General features: G+C 32.0%; 1 protein-coding gene across 1 annotated transcript in view; it reads right to left on the reverse strand.

Annotated features, from left to right (window-relative positions):
• The window catches only part of LOC145286031 (protein O-mannosyl-transferase 1-like), a 106,902-nt gene that overhangs the window by 2,441 nt on the left and 87,077 nt on the right, over positions 1 to 17,384 (reverse strand). The window contains exons 15-18 of the mRNA XM_080134650.1: positions 14,587 to 14,687; positions 12,457 to 12,573; positions 3,256 to 3,382; positions 1,905 to 2,082 (exon numbers count right to left, since the gene is read on the reverse strand). Of these exons, the coding sequence (XP_079990776.1) occupies positions 1,905 to 2,082; positions 3,256 to 3,382; positions 12,457 to 12,573; positions 14,587 to 14,687 (523 nt within the window). The remainder of the gene's footprint in view (positions 1 to 1,904; positions 2,083 to 3,255; positions 3,383 to 12,456; positions 12,574 to 14,586; positions 14,688 to 17,384) is intronic.

Below are 17,384 nucleotides of genomic sequence, written 5' to 3' on the forward strand. Positions count from 1 at the left end.
ACACTTGAAATTTTAGATATAGGTTCAAAAATTCATATGAAAAAACTTTGTGAGCACATAGATCTTTGTAAAACATAAATGATACCAAATTATTACTAACTAGCGGGGGTACCCGGCGTTGCCCGAGTGTTTGTTTCCGGGACGGGGGGGGGGGAGTTTTAAAAAATGTTATGGTAGGTAAGTAGGAAGGATCAAACCCGGAGTCATGAGTAAAAGTAGGAAAATAAAGTGTGAAAAAAAAACAAAAAAAAACACATCTGCAACGTTAACAGTTCGGCCACCAAGAAAAGTCCATTCCAGTTGTTTAGGAAAAAAAAACGACTACGGTAGGTCGGCGCGAACGTGAAAATATAATGTGAATTGTCCAGCACGCTAACCACTACGCCACAGAGCACTGCAGCTTAGTTTAGTGATTTTAAATAACTTCACATGAAAGAACTACGAAGCCAAACCGGTGTTCTCTTCTCAACTGTTCCTTGTGAACGATCCCCAAACGGTGTTAAATAGTGGCAGGGGGAGGAGGAATTTATTAGAGAGAAAATATTTTACCACTTCCATTGATCTTAACCGATTTTAGCCGTGACTTCTCAGCAGAAAAAGTATAGAAATCTAAGATTATCGAGGAATTTGAGAAATAATAAGCCTATAACACACCTCAGATATTGTTCTGCCGTTTGTGCATATTATATTTGCATGAAATATCTTGATTTTTAATCCTATTAAGGTCAAAATCCGACGGGAAAAAATGAGTTCATTTTATTTATATAGAGATTAGCCACATAATTGATCATTTAAAGTTGAAAATTAGAAAATTTGCCGGCTTGTGTGCTCTTGGTCCAGATGGCAAATGTTTCAGAGAAACATTTTTACTAAAAATGCAGATTTCAAATAAGTGAAAAAAGCTTTACAAATGTCACATCATCTTGGGGTAAATGGAAATTAATCATGGCAGAAACAATAATTATTAGATGACACCAGTTTAAACGTTTGACAAAATCCTATTAACTCTCAAAAATATGTACAAAAATGGCACAGAATTGCAACTTTGTTGGAATAAATCTTATATGAACAAACAAATCTTATGATTTAGAGTACAGTACAGTGAAAGCAAGATTAAAAAAAACCCTCAGATTTGTTTAGTATCAATTTTATAATAGAGCAAAAATCTAATTCAATCAAGTTTTCAACTTGGATTCTTTTGTCAAAGTCAATTTACAACCCACCATATTGATGAGTGACCTGTTTTTCTTTAAGATTAGCAATTTTTGTATGCATAGAGACATATGTATCATGTTGAAAAACACCCACATTAAAAAATGTTAATGACACAAAAGAATTATAAATCTATAAAGAAAAGATCAAATTTCTTTTACATCCAACTCTTTATTAAAATAACGTAAAAAGAAATAAACGAGTTGTCACAAATTGAAATTTACCAGTTTTTACACACAAAATCTAGGTTGGTTTGTGATACCTACTTACACTTTTGGTTAAGAAAAAAATTTAAAAAAAAAAACATGAAGATGAAGACCTCTGTCGGCACATAAATGTACAGCATAAGAGATTGGTACATGTCCTTCTGTTTTAGTTGTAAACTAATGTAAAAATAATGTTCTTTTAACCAAGCCATTCACCATAATCGTAAGAGTGTTCAATCATTGGTAAAGTCATACCTAAGATTTGATAAAGAATAGTACTTGATGCCCTTTTGCTAAACACTCAACATTATAATGTGAGGGTCATGGGCAAGTGGAGTAATCCAGGAAATGGAAAGCCGCCCTCCTCTACACCTCTAAGTGAGCCTTCGAGTTGCCTTCAACTATAGTTGGCCACTTAGTTTTTAACTGTGTGGCTGTGCATAGATGTATAAGAATGAGAAAGGGAAAAAGTCAGAATGGTCTTACCTTGACGTCATGAAAAGTGCATGATCACAAAGAGTAGCACAAGTGATCACTTTAAAAAGGAAAGCTGGTAAGTATTGATGCAAAAACAGAGTTCTGTCTGTCACAAAATGGGGAAGATAATGAAGAAAATAACCCCCTAACAACAATTCACCAACAAATACAAAATGGTTCCATTGAGCTATCAAAAAAAAAAAAAAAAAAAGTCATTATTTAACTGATAAGAAAAGCAGTTAATTGTTTTATTAATTGCTTTATGAAATAAGTTATCTACATATTCATACGCTAATTCGCCTCGACTGTAATCATCATGACATCTCTCAAAAAGTAAAGTGGAATATTCCAAATGGCTAATAAAAAAAAAACATGGTATCACTGGTTAGGCTCTAGCCACATTCTGATTGAATTTGATTAAAATTAAACAAAAAAAAAAAAAAATTGGTGTTGCTAGTTAAGCCCCTTGGCTAAATTTACAATATGTTAGTTATCACCAGCCAGTGTATGATGAGTGCAGATCACAATACTAATAAATTAGTTATTGCTAGCCAGTGTCTGGTGGGTGCAAATGACAATACTAATTAAGTTAGTGATCGTAAGCCAGTGTCTAGTGAGTGCAGATCACAATATAAGTTATTTATCGCTAGCCAGTGTCTGGTGGGTACAGATCACAATACTAATAAGTTAGTTATTGTCAGCTAGTGTCTGGTGAGTGCAAATGAAAATGCTAATAAGTTAGTGATCACAAGCCAGTGTCTGGTAGGTGCAGATCACAATACAAAGTTATTTATCACTAGCCAGAGAATGCTGGGTGCAGATCACAATACTAATAAGTCAATTATAGCCAGCCAGTGTTCGGTCGGTGCAGGTCACAATAATAAGTTAGTTATCGGCAGCCAGTGTCTGGTCAGTTCAGATCAAAATAATAATGTTATTTTATTGCCAGTGTTTTAGTTCTATTTCTTGTAATAATATATTAATAAGCAGTTATCCATATTTGTCTACAAAAATATTTTTTTTTTCACAGTCTGATCAGAACTAATATTACACTGATTAATCCATTGAAGGCCATTCTATTGTTTATGTGATGATGTTTTCATCTACCGTGGAATTTCTATGGATTCTGCTAGTTTGGAATTAATGCTTAGCTGACTTTTGCATCATTTCCCTTAAATTGATATTAACCAGGAACGTCAACAGAAGCAAAGATTTAGAATACACTTAAGATTTAGGATAAAAATTCAGAATTTATAATTACAATTTTTTTCATCTAAAAAATGAAAAAAACAAACTACAGAAATCAAATTTGACAAAGGTTTTTGTACAGAATTAACTTATTCGCAAAATGATGATTTACCTTGATTTAAATCAAAGATCAAACGTCGTCGTCGAATGAGGTAACACACCCAAACAACAATATAAGCCAATAAAATGACCGTTGAAAAATACCAAATAAAGATGTTGCCAAGAAGATGAATTTGAGCCTTAAAGAAAGAAAAAAAAAATAATGTAATTAACAAAAACTTTACAATTTTTTTCATTGTTCATATTTCTACTTTTATACTGGTTTCATTAAATGCAATATTTTTTCCATTTAAATATGATTATTGAGTGTTTATTTATGTTGATGTTTCTTATGCATTTAAATCCGATGAACATAGGATCATTTTTTATTTTAGACTATAAGTGTCATATAATATTTAAATAAGAAAAACAGAATTATGATTCCTATAAAAAGAATGAGGAGACCAACTTAACAATTGCTAAATCATCTTTTGTTTAATAAAACTTTTCTATCCTTAAGACTTGTTCAAGTTTCACCTATTTTTTCTGTTAAATTTGGTTTGGTTGTTTTTTTTCTTTAACAACATATCAACCCTTTTCAGGTTATTTAATGCCAAATTCAATAGTTTAGATAAAGGACTTTGTTTTTAAATATTTATTCATAGGGGTTAGTTCAGTTGTTTTGTAGAGAAAATTAAAAAAAAAAAAGTCTTGTTATTCTCAAAAAGGAAAGTATTTGATCCAGGCAGTTGTTTCCAAAGATGTTCTTAATATTGTTGGATTTATTGTTTTCTGGCATTATCAATGGCACTACATTCCACAAAAACATGTCTGATGTTGCAAGGTTTTTTTTGACAGAATGGGCATTGTGGTTGTTGCTCTTGCTATAAGTATGTAGGAGTGTGTGAGTTTTGTATGACTAATATGAATTCTGAATATAACTTTTTTTTTTTTATATTCTAGTAGTTGGTTTCCATTCTTCCAAAACAAGTTTAATTTGGTATAATTTGTTATTTGTGTTGTTCCATTGTTGTTGCCATTTTGGATAAAATTGTTGATTGATTTTGGGCTTAAAGTCAATATATTGTTTCAGGGTTCAGTTTTTTGCTGATTTGGCTGCTAAGTCGGCACTTTCATTTCCTTTTATTTCAATGTAGCTTGGAATCCAGCATATAATTATTTCTTTGATAACGAATCAGTTCTGTTTAAGAGTTTAATGATTAGAGGGTTTTCAAGTTTTTTGTTATTCAATCTGAGAGAATTGTTTATTTTTTTTCTAAAATGTTAAGTGCTAGGTTGATGGCACATTTTTCAGCAGTAAAATAGAGCTTTCTGTTGGAAGGGTCTTTTTAAGGTTGTTTCATTCGATACAGCGGAACGTACAAGTCTGTGGTCTTTGGAGCTGTCAGTAAAAATGTGTAATGGTCAGGGTATTTCAGGAGGATAACACAGGTTTTCTCTTTGTAGGCATTAGGGTGAGTTTTCACTTTTGGAAGTTCATTTAATTTTAGTATTACTTTGGGTTTTTGAGAATCCAAGGTGGGGTTTCAGTCAATATGTGTTCTTGGATATTTTCTACAGCCATTTCTGATTCCTGGAGTATTGTTTCCATTCTAAGACTAAAGGGCTTTCTGGCTTTTTTTTTGCTTCGAATGACTCTTTATATTATGGATTGAATGTAGCTTCATATGCTGGATTAATTTAGTGTAGTATTGGCCACCTAATTTGTAACTCCTTATATTTGTAGGAATGTTGTTAGCCTCTGCATGAAGACTTTCGACTGGAGACATTCTAAAAGCACCAAGTGCTAATCCAAAGTCTCTATGTAGGATTTTCTGGCTGATCAGTATATGAAATTACTGTAGTCTAGTTTTGATCTAATTAAAGTTCTATATAACTTCATTAGTTTCTTGATCGCCTGCCTCCCCACTTTGTGCATGCTATCACACGTAGTAGTAGTCTTTTATTGCAACTACTTCTTAGGTTCTTCAGGTGGGAGATGAATGTCAGTTTTTTATTAAATATAAGTCGCAGAAATTTGTGTTCATCTACAGTAGGGATTACCGTTATTCCGAGTTTCAATGTAGGGTCATTATGAAGTTTTCTTTTGTGACAGAAATGAATGCATTTGGTTTTTGATTCGGAAAATCTACATCCATTTTCTGTTGTCCATTTGTCTAATTTAAGCATTATTGGAGTTTGTACTCAATGGTTTGTATATACTTTGATCTGCAGTATACCAGGTGGTCATCTATATATAAAGATCCCTCAACACCAAGGTCCAAACATTTCACTATGCTTTTCATTTTAATATTAAATAGTGTCATGGATTGTATGCTATCCTGAGGGTCTCCCTCCTCTTGGTTTGTGGTATCTGAGTAAGCGGATTCAATGCAGACTCTAAATTTGCAGTCCAATAAGAATCCTTTAATAAAATGTGGGAGTCTGTCTTTTAAATCTTGTTTATGTAAATCTCTCACTATTCCATATTTTCATGTTGTATATAGGTATTGTAGGCTTTCTCTTGGTCAAAAAAGATTGCTGATAGGCGATAAATGCTTCCCTTATAACCATTTCCAATCGAAGTAGGTGAGTTGTGTTTCTTTTATTATGGAAACCACATTGTAGGTTGGAAATGAGGTTGTTGTATTTTAGATACCAAATGAGTCTGTCATTTACTATCCTTTCCATAATTTTGCACAAACAGCTAGTTAATGAGATTGGTCTGTAGTTTTGCAAGTTTGAATTGTCTTTTCCTGGTTTTGGGATTGCTATTACTGTAATTTGTCTCCATAAGTCTGGAAATTTGCCTTCTGTCCATAATTTGTTTTGAATTCTTAGTAGTAATTTTAGTCATTCTGTAGGGAGTCGTAAGAATTTGTAATGGATTTCGTCTAGTCCTACGGCTGTGTTGTGAGATCTTTTAATTTAGTTAATATAAGAAGTTTATTGTAATCTTCCAGGTTTTCCAATTAAAAGTTCAGTTTGTACTGTTCAGCATTTTGTTTAATTGTTACAAATTTTGTGTTATGGTTTTGATTAGATGAGTTTTGAGAAAAGGTTTCAGCTAGTAAGTCTGCTATGATTTTTTTTATCGGTTACTCTGGAGTTATTTTTAAGGAGATGCTTAATTGATGTTGATTGACGTTTACCTGCAATTTTTCATATCTTCCATATCGCTCTCGGTTCTGTTATGAAATTCAATTTGCTGACATAATTTTTCTAGCATTCTTTTTTAGATGCTTCTGTTACTCTATGATCTTTTAGCTTTGTTTCATTTGTATCATTTGTTTCATTTGTTTGCAGTTGTGGGATGTTTCTGAAATTTCTTCAGAGCCACTTTTTTGCAATTTGATGGATTCCCAACATATGCTGTCGAACCAGAGTCTGCTGTGTCTGTTAGATGCTGTAGTTTTAGGAATGCATTCATTTGAAATTTCTAGTAATGTTTCTGTAAAAATTTTACTGTGACATTGTTAGACTCTTAAATTCGACCTATACCTACATTTTTCTTTGCATAGTTGCCAGTTGGCCTTATTTAGTTTACATTGAGGAAGTTTTTCACTGTTGAATTTTAGGTTGGTTGGTTGTTTTTGTTTTACGGCATATCAACCTTTTTCAGGTTATTTAATGCCGAATCTAGTTATTTTGCGTAACAATTTTTAATGGAGTATATATTTTTTTTTTTTTTAAGTCAGATTCTATTTAACCCATAGTTGGGACCCTAACAGGTACTACCACTCCGGGTCAGAGTGGACCTGGGAGCAATGGCAATTAAAAGTTGGCTCCACACTCCCCAAGGCCCGCAAGGTGGGGCCTCACCATTGGATATAGTTTTAGGTCATAATCAGGACCGTTGTATAAAGGGTTCTTTTTAAATTTTTTTATAAAGGCCAATTTTTTAAAGATATGAGAGTATGGTGTGGGGATTGTTTTTATCAAATAACTCTTTAATATTGTTTTCTTTGTAGAATCGATTTCTTACTATTACAAAATCAGTACATTCAATTAATATGTGTTTGATTGTGAGTGGTGTTTGACAAGGTATACAGATGGGTTGGCTTTCTTTTTTTAGCAGATATGAGTGGGTTAAGTTAGTATGGCCTATTTTTATTCTTGTTAGTTTGACTTCTTTTCTGTTTAGTTTCGTATTTTGTTCTTGGTTTTTTATTTTTGGCATGATTTCGTGAAGTTTGTTGTTAGGGTGTTCATTCCAGTAGGTTTGCCATTTCTCTGTTGTATATGCGTTGATACGTCTTTAGATCTATGTATGGAATTTTAAAATTTGCATCGATTGGGAGATTTAAGGCGTTTTTTGCTGTAGAATCTGCTAATTCATTACCTTTAATACCGGAATGGCTCGGTATCCAGCAGAAAATGATTTCTTTTTTACTGTTTAGTTCAGTTAATTTTTGGAGTAATTTTGCGATTAGGGGTTGTCCATCTTTTTATTTTTAATCGCTTTTAGAGTAGATTGGGAGTCTGAAAGGATTATAAATTTGTTTTGTTTTTTATTGGAGGCGAGTTTGAGAGCTCGGATTAGAGCATGTATTTCAGCACTGAAGATTGAGGTTTCTTTTGGGAGGTTTGATTGTTTTTTGATTGATTTATTGAGTATTGCTGCACTGGCTGTTGCGTTATTTTGTTTAGACCCATCTGTATAGATGTGTGTATGGTCTGGATACTTTTCTTTGATTTTATTGAGATCATCATGATAAGTTATTGGATGAGTATGTTTCTTTTCATATTTACTTAAACTTAGGCCGGTGTTAGGGGATACGATTTTCCAGGGAGGGGTTTTGAGTAGGACAGCTTCGTGAATTTTAGTTATGGGTAGACTTGCTTCTTTGGAAATCGATTTTATTCTAAGTCCAAAGGTTTTGATTGCATTTTCTTTTTGGTCGAAAAGGTGTTTACAGTTTGGATTTAAAGTGCTATTGTGTGCTGGGTTTGTGGGGTTGGCTGTAAGTTTTGTGTAGTATTTTAGACCAAGGTTTTGATTTCTGAGCATTGGAGGAGTTTCATGTGCTTCTGCATACAGGCTTTCTACAGGGGAGGTTGGAAATGCTCCTAGTGCTAGTCTTAGCCCGGAGTGGCATATTGTGTTGAGGGTTTTTAGATATGACTTTCTGGTGGATTGATATATGAAGCTACCATAATCTATTTTTCATCTAATTAATGCTCTATATAGTTTGAGTAGTGTGTTCTTGTCAGCTCCCCAATCTGTATGAGCGATGACTTGTAGGAGTTGTAATGCTTTATTACATTTGGTTTTGATGTGATTGATGTGTGGAATGAAATTTAGTTTTTTGTCAAAAATGATTCCCAGGTGCTTGTGTTCATTTACGAATGGAATTTTTTCGCCTTCAATCTGTAAGGTTGGGTCAGGGTGGAGTTTGCGTTGGTTACAGAAATGGATGCATTTTGTTTTAGTTTTGGAGAATTTGAAACCATTTTTAGTTGCCCATTTATTAATTTCATTTATGTTATCTTGTAGTTTTCTTTCAATAGTGTGAGTGTATTTAGATCTATAGCTGATTGAGCAGTCATCTACATATAAAGAGCTATGTATATCAGGAGAGAGTTCTTTTATAATGTTATTGATTTTTATGTTAAAGATAGTTGTTGATAATATGCTGCCTTGGGGCACTCCTTCTTGATTTTGTGGGTCTGATAAAGTTGAGTCTATGCGAACTTGGAAAGATCTGTCTGTTAGGAAGTTTTTTATGAATTCAGGTAATCTGCCTCTTAGTCCGATGTTGTAGAGATCTTTTATGATACCGTGTTTCCAGGTGGTTTCATATGCTTTCTCAAAATCGAAAAAAACAAATGTTACGTATTCCTTATTGATAAAAGCTTCTCTGATATAATTTTCGAGGTTAGTGATGTGGTCTATACATCCTCGATTTTTTTGGTATCCACACTGGATTTCAGAAATTATTTTGTTGTCATCTAGATACCATATAAGACGGTAGTTAATCATTCTTTCGAATGTTTTGCATAGGCAGCTTGTGAGAGCTATTGGTCTGTAGTTTTCTGGGTTTGATGTATCTTTTCCCAGTTTGGGTATTGGTATTATTGTTGCATTTTTCCATGAAGTTGGGAAATCTTTTGTTTCCCATATTTTATTATAAATTTTGAGAAGGAGTTTTAATGATTTTGGTGGAATTTCTTTAAGGAAGCTGTAATGCACTTCATCTGGTCCTACAGCTGAGTTATGGGATTTTTCTATGGCGGTTTCTAGTTCATTGAGGGAAAAGATTTCATTGTAAGACTCTTGGTTTTTGGAGTTAAAGTTTATTTTGTACTTTTCTTCATGTTTCTTAAGTATTTGGAATTGTCTATAGTAGTGTTTTGATGATGAGTTTCCGGCAAAGGTTTTAGCTAGTGTGTTAGAAATATCTTTTTTATCAGTTATTTTCTGTTTATTTGTGAGAAGGTGTTTGATTGGATTCGGATTATATTTTCCAGTTATTTTCCTAATCATTTCCCAGACGGTTTTGGGTTTAGCGGTGATGTTGATTTTGTTGACAAATTGTTGCCAGCAGGATCTTTTGCATTCTTTAATTGTTTTTCGAGTTTTAGCTCTTTGGTGTTTGTATTCTATTAAGTTGTTCGTTGTGGGTTGTTTTTTAAATTTTCTTAAGGCTGCCTGTCTCTGTCTAATGGCTGTTTTACATTCTGGATTGAACCATGGTTTGTTTTTTTTTTCCAGGAGGAGAATTTTTGGATATACATTTTTTGGCTATTGTTAGGAGTACTTCCATGAATTCTTCTATTGTTTGGATTTGATGTTCTGTTAGTTTTAGTGAACAAAGTTCTTTAAATTCATCCCAGTTGGCTTTGTTTGTGTTCCACCTGGATATGTGGTTTTAGATGGAGTTATTGTAATTGATTATGATAGGGAAGTGATCACTTCCACAGGGTTCTTCATAAGTGCTCCATGTATAATCCAAGAAGCTTGATGGATCACACATGGTAAGATCAACGGCACTAGTTGATCCATTTGTTGGATTTAAGTATGTTGGATTTTTTTGATTGAGAAGGCACAAGTTATTTTTGTTAATTAATTGTTCAATTTTGTTTCCTTTTGAGTTTGTGACTTTGCATCCCCATAACGTACTGTGGCAGTTAAAGTCTCCTAGAAGAATGAATGGTGAAGGTAGTTGTTTTATTAAATTGTCTAGTTCATTTTCATTTATTGGTTCATGATGAGGGAGGTATATTGAGCAGATTGTGATTGTTTTGTGTAATGTGACTTGAGTTGTAATTGCTTGGAGATTTGTTTTGATAGAGAAATTGCTTTGAGGTATGTTATTCCTTACAAGAATTGAGGTGCCTCCATTAGCACGAAGGCCTGTGTTATGGAAATAGTTGTATTGTTCATAGTTTGGTGTTTTGAAGTGGTTATTGCTTTGTAGGAAGATTTCTTGTAAGCAGACAATGGGTTGAAGAGTGAGATAAGTATAAGAAGTTCATTATAGTTAGATCTTATTCCACGACAATTCCATTGGATAATTTGTTGTGTTTTATTTCTATCCATGTGGCTGTTTAGTTTTCCTCTATTTCCATCTCTTTAGAAGTAGAGGGTTTATCTTTGGTTGGAGTTTGTGTCTTTGGTGAAGTGTTTTGCTGGGTTTTTTCTTTTTTTTGTTTGGATCTGGACGTCGATCTGAATCTTGCTTGAGATGTTGCTGTTTTGGCTTCTTGTTCATTTTTTCCCTCTTAATTACTTGTCTTTGGTTTCCATTTTTTCTAGAATTTGGAATCTATTTTTTATATTTTGGTTTTCTTTTTTTCTGGAACGTTCTTTATTTGCTGTTTTATCATTGCTTATGTTTTTATTAATTTCTGGTGGTTGTTTTGTTGGTTTCTGTGATAATTTTTTTAATGGTTCTGTTGTGGATGGAATATTATTTTCTTTGTTTGGATTTGTTATTTCTATTTTGTTTCCCAGATTTGAGTATTTTTCTTTTAGGCTATTTTGAAGTTCTGGCCATTCTTTAATATTTAATGTAATCAGTTTGTTTATCAGCTCCCTATATTGATCATGTATTTCATTATGTTGGTATGGTTTAGTTGTCTTTTTTGTTGTCTCAGCATATGTGTTGTCTATTTTTCTGGCTTCTGGAAAGGTTGTGTTTTTTTTGTACTTTACTTCTATAATTTCTCTTTCTTTTTTTATATGTTTTGCATATTTTAGAGAAGACTGGGTGATCTTTTTGCAGTTTGCACATTTCACCTCATTTATGCATTTTTCTTCGGTGTGGTCAGGCTCTTTGTTGCTGCATTTTCCACATTTTTTATTCCTTTACAGGCTTCTTTATGATGTCCATACTTTTAGCAATGGAAACATCTGAATGGGGCTGGGATATATTGGTCTACTTTTACATTTAAGAGGCAATTTTTATTTCCTTAGGTATTGTTGATTTGTTAAACGTTAATATGTGTTGGTTGTTATTATTTTATTGTTTCTTTTTATGTTTATGCGGATGTGGTTGATTACTCCTTGTTTTTCATATTCGGTTTTTATTTCTTTTTCAGTTGCTAGCGATAGTTCATAACTTCGAATTACTCCTTTCGAAGTGTTTAGTGTTTTATGGGGAAAGACTTTACACTTGTATTCATGGAAGTTCTTCATTTTGAGTAGAGATTGAGCATCTCTAAGATTGGTTATCTCAACTAGTAGTTTTCTGCCAAGCCTAATAATCAGTAAGAGATATGAATAATCAACATACATTCTATTTAAATGCAAGGAGGAGATATCACTCTTAATGAATGATATTCCTGAAGAAGCAATAGAAATACTGACATTGACATTTATGGAAATAATGATGATTCTTCATTCAAAAAATTTATGAACAAAAATATCTTATAATCTGTAGAAAAAAAATGAAATGAGATAATGAAATAAATTATTGCATGTTAAAGTAGGCATTCTCCTTCATTTGTGCAAAACAGGATAGCATTTATTAAAAAACAAGGATGAACTCAGATTTTTTTCTAATTCTGAAAAAGACCGTCAAATTTGACTCATCATGCAACTATTTCAATTGTGAACTTTTATTTAATCCATCAAAACTTAATTTGAATCACCAGTTCAGCATATGTACATCTCTTGATCTATTGAAAATACATTTTCTTGAATATTTTTTTTTCAAATTTATCATATTGAAAAGTTTTTTCTTCTTTTAAATAAAATATAGGAAAAAGTTATTTATAAAATCAATAGAAAAGTGTTTCCATTTGAAGATTATTTGCTTCATGAACTTACATTTGTTTCAGGACTGACCCAATAAGCAACATTTTTCTCCATAAAAGGCCATTCTAATGGACCTGAACTGTATTTGTGTTCCAAATCAATATCATGGTTAGAAAAAATCATCTTCATCTGCAAAAATCGTGAGAAAAAAAAAACAGGAAAAGTGAATTTGAATTGAAATCATTTGAATCCCATAAACAACTTAAAACAAGTTTAAAGCAAAACACAAAAATGTTTTTTACAGAAAATTTGATTAACAAGCCAAAAAACGCTCAATATCCTTTTATTATAATTTGAGTACAGATTAAACAAAATTCAATTAAATTTCATTTTATTAGTAATTTATGCTTTTATATTTGGGAAAACCTTGAAAGCGGAGCTGTTAAACCTAACATAGTGATATGGGACAAGAAGGAGAAAGAAGCAACCTTAGTAGAAGTCAGTGTCCAAAATGATGCTGGGTTAAACAGAGCTGAGAAGGAAAAGATAACGAAATACAAATGTAATTTATGTACAACATGAAAAGAAACTGGAATTTTAGGAAGATCTTCATCATTCCAGTAATTATAAGAGCAATGGGACTCATGAAAAAGAATTTCAAAAACTACCAGACAAATATACCCAGTGAACGAAGTGCAAGAGAGATACAAGCAATTGAACTTAAAGGGATGGTTAGAATCTTAAAAAGATCTCTTGGTTGGAATAGTGGGTGAATGCTTAAAAAGATCTCTTGGTTGAAATAGTGGGTGAATGTTTGACATCCAGTAGGATGCCTCATCCCCATCTTAAACAAACTGCTAAGAAAATTGAAGAAAAAAAGGGAAAAATTGAATTATTTCATTAAAACTCAATCTTTATGAAAAAAAAAAATAAAAATCTATGTTTAATTAAATATTTATGGAGATTTTGTACTTTATGATAAATTTAATTTTTTTTTAACTTGCATTCGATCGTATAATAACTAAATAACTCTTAAGTTGACTTTAAATAACACTTGTAAGAAAAATTGTCCCCATTAGTCATTTAGACATGAGAACCGTAAAAATTTGGGACCACAACATTTTCTTGTTTGGAGAATTCTATGCACATGATGTAAATTTCATCAAAATAGGATATATTTAAAATTTAAGAGGTTTAAACTCTCACAATCGCTTAAAGATTCAGGAACACTTTCATTGTCTTTCCTAGTAAATTTTACATAAGAATGCATTTTTAGAATTTATGTGGATTCTCTTTTGCTTTCTTTCTATACAGAACACAAAAACATATATACAGACATTGAATTTTATATATATATATATATATATAGATTCATGGTATTAGTACGAATGTGGCCAGTTTATCATCATTCAAACAATTGGTACATATTCATATTATTTTCACAATGTTTTGGTTAATTTAACCTTCGATCTTCTTTAGATGTGTCTTGTCAAACTTGGGAATCTCCATGAAATTTTAAACAGAATTCTTTATTTAATCCACTCGTTCTGTCAGTCAAGTGCAAATTACTTAGGATTTCTACCTGTCATGGCTGACAGAACAAGAACATACTATCCCCATTGATTAAAAAAAAGAATTCCATTCAAAATTTCATGCAGATTCCCATATTTGACAAGTTATACCTGAAGAGGGTCGGAGGTTATATTGACGGAAACATTGTGGAAATAACATTCAATATGAGAACAATAGTCTGAATAATTCAAATAATATGAATTATCGATCCTCATTTTATAAAAAAATTAGGAAACAACTGATACACATTTCTATGCGCTTGTTAATGAACCGTTTTATACATTTGTAAGTTGTTCTTTTAATGATAATAGCAAAATCATTGTTAACTAAAATTGATCCTTAAATGAACCTTCTGAGGTGCTTATTGTATTTCAAAATATCTTCTTTTTTTTTTTTTTGGTAGCTTACTTTCTAGAATACCTGTTGTACCAAATATCAAACATTTTCTTCAACATGCTGTTTAATGTAAATTATTCAGAAATATTCAATATGCTGTTTAATGTAAATTATTCAGAAAAATTGCTAAGTTTCTCTTAACAAATTTAGAAACAGTAAGAATATTTTTACATTGAATCCTTATGTTTAGGAATTTGTATTTTAATAAATAATTGCAAAGAAATGTCTACAAACCTGTAACTCACAAAACTTGGCCCACAAAGAAAGATGTGTTGGCTCTGAAGGAATCATTTCAACTTGGCTCAGTTCTCGAGCTTGACCTTCCTTTTCAGAAGCTAAAAAAAAAAAAAAAAATTATTCTTTTTGTCAGAAAAAATATATTTTTTCTAAAATAACTAAAGAAAAATGTGATCTAATTAAATTGTGTTGATAAAGCTTCTATGCATTCTTTAACGCAAAATTAGAAATATTTTCTTTTGATAAATCTATAATGTATTTGATTTCATTGTCTGAAAGTGTAATTGAAAAACAAAACTATACCAAGATCAATTTTTCTCAAATGAAATGATACAAGGTATCCAATGGTAGAATTCAATGTTGTGAAGTTTGCATCTCAGTGAGGCATTTATGAAGAGCAAACCCAACATTTTAGTTCATTTATTGAAAAGTACAGAAATTAAAAAATGCAAATAAAAATAATAATCAGGGATGGGAGCAGAAATACGAAGATGTTCTTGTTAATTTCTGGATAATGCTGTGGATGGGGAATGAAGGAGAGCTAATCTGGGATAGAAATAGATTTTTTTGACAACAAAACAAAGAAATGAAAGTTATTCTATTTCTACGATGATCATTCAATCATAACAATTAAATTAAGATGAAAAGAGAGAATTATATTTGTTTGATAAGAAATACTGCTCTCACATAAACTCTGAAAATTTACATCAAGTAAAGCAGGGGTGAATAAACTGATCTGTCGGTTGAGTCTGTGTGTAAATTTGTTTTGTTTTTAGAATTCAAAGCATGCACTTTCAATAAGAGAAACAATTGTCAAAGAAAAACCCACCCGTAAACTTGTTGAGGAATTCAGTTTACTGAAAAAACGTTTTTATTCATTTTTGTCTCATTAAAAACTTGATCACTTATTTTCTATATATCTATAAAAGTGAAAGTGTCTCTGTGTACATTTCCCTACACAATAACTCTGTCAATTTTCAGTTTACAGACTCGAAATTTGATATACAGAGTATTGAGATTTGGGAAAATCTTTGTAATCAGTTTTCGACCAGAAGTTTGGCTGGTATGGGTCAAAGTTCAACAATTTGACCTATGAGAACTCTACCAAACTCCTCCGCCAATTTTGAGTCTAAACAATTGAAATTTTAGATGTAGGTTCCTTGGACATGGATCTAACTTAATAACTTGATTTAAGCCCAAAACAATAAATGTTAAGGGGTCATAATAGGGGTTAAAGTTTTAAAAAATTTGACCTCTGTGGTCTCTACCAAATTACTCAGACAATTTCTGGTCTAAACATTTGAAATTTTACATAAAGGGTATTCAGAGATAGGGCAAGCTTTTTAATCAGTTTGGGTAAAAAATTTGAGCTACCAATATATGTATGTATGTTTGCATGTCTGCCTAAAACTTTAGACAGAGGCGACGGATTTTCACAAGATCAGTATAGTTTTGAAGCTCGACCCTTCAGATGACAAATTCCGAAAAATTGACTAAAAACATTAATTTCTTCACTCTCAACTAGGTACTTTTCTACAGAGAGGGGTCGCTTTGTTTGCCAATATTTGCGAAAGTCATCCCCTCTTTTTGATTGTCTAGCCTTAATTTAAACTTATGTCACTTCCGGTTTGACGGTGGTTGTAACAGCAAAGACGTCACGTTTTTTTCCCGTTCTTTTCCTCCTTTGCAGTATGGGTTTGAGCCTGCCTTCCTACTACCACTTTTTTTTTTTTTTTGCTCAACATACACCTCCAAACACCCGGGCAACGCCGGGCTGAAATGCTAGTTGTTAATAAAATGGAAACAAACATTTTCTGAATGGATAGAAATTATCAAAAAAGGAAAAAAAGAGAAAAACATTTTTTTAACAATTTTTCACGCCATAGTCATCAATGGTATAAGGTAAAAAATAAAGTTCAGTTGTGTTTGATAAGAGTTGTGATATTGCAAATAACATTTAATTTTCATTCATAGAATACTTAATATAAAAAGAACATATCAATAAGTCAAGTTCAACATTCAGATAAATACATGAATAATAAAAAATAATTTTTATAAAGTACTCATCCTCAAAGGAGTACTTTATTTGAGCCCAATTGGATCATTCAAAGGCCTTTCAAGAGACAATGGATAACTCCTGTAAGGGTAGTTGCACGTGTCATTATGAGGCAAGAGTTGCACAATCCCCAACCACACCTCTCCTGAATCGGCACTGATTTAATCCAGTGGCAAGGAGATGACTCGATGACTAGAAACAATGCTGAGATAAGCAGAGAGCACATACAGCACCTGGAATTCCCAAATGGTCACCCATTTTTGTACTGACCACGTTCGACATTGCTCAACTTTGGTGATCTGATGGGTGTCAATGTAATTATGTCATATAATCGGATTATTAGTTTACAAATTACAATTATTTAAGCGACACTACTGTTGCAAATTTTCAGAACAATGAAAAAAATATGAATTTTGTGTGTTGATTAAGCATTATGTGTTGATTAAGCATTATGTGTTGATTAAGCATTATGTGTTGATTAAGCATTATGTGTTGATTAAGCATTATTTTCTGATAAGAAAAAATACTGTTCAAGCAAATCAATTGCTTTATAAATTACTGTTTGAAAAATAATGATTGAGAGGTGATATGCATCTTAAATGTGGTTGTATAAACAAATGATGCTAACTTTACCCAAATTTGACAGTTTTCACAGAAAATGTATAAAAAAATAATTCACAAAATCATTTTGGCCAATCATAAATTGCAGTTGCATAAGAAAGCAAAATGGTTGAAGATA

This window comes from Euprymna scolopes, chromosome 10, assembly GCF_053919585.1.
Source record: "Euprymna scolopes isolate OS-2025 chromosome 10, ASM5391958v1, whole genome shotgun sequence".
Classification (NCBI taxonomy): Eukaryota; Metazoa; Mollusca; class Cephalopoda; order Sepiida; family Sepiolidae; genus Euprymna; species Euprymna scolopes.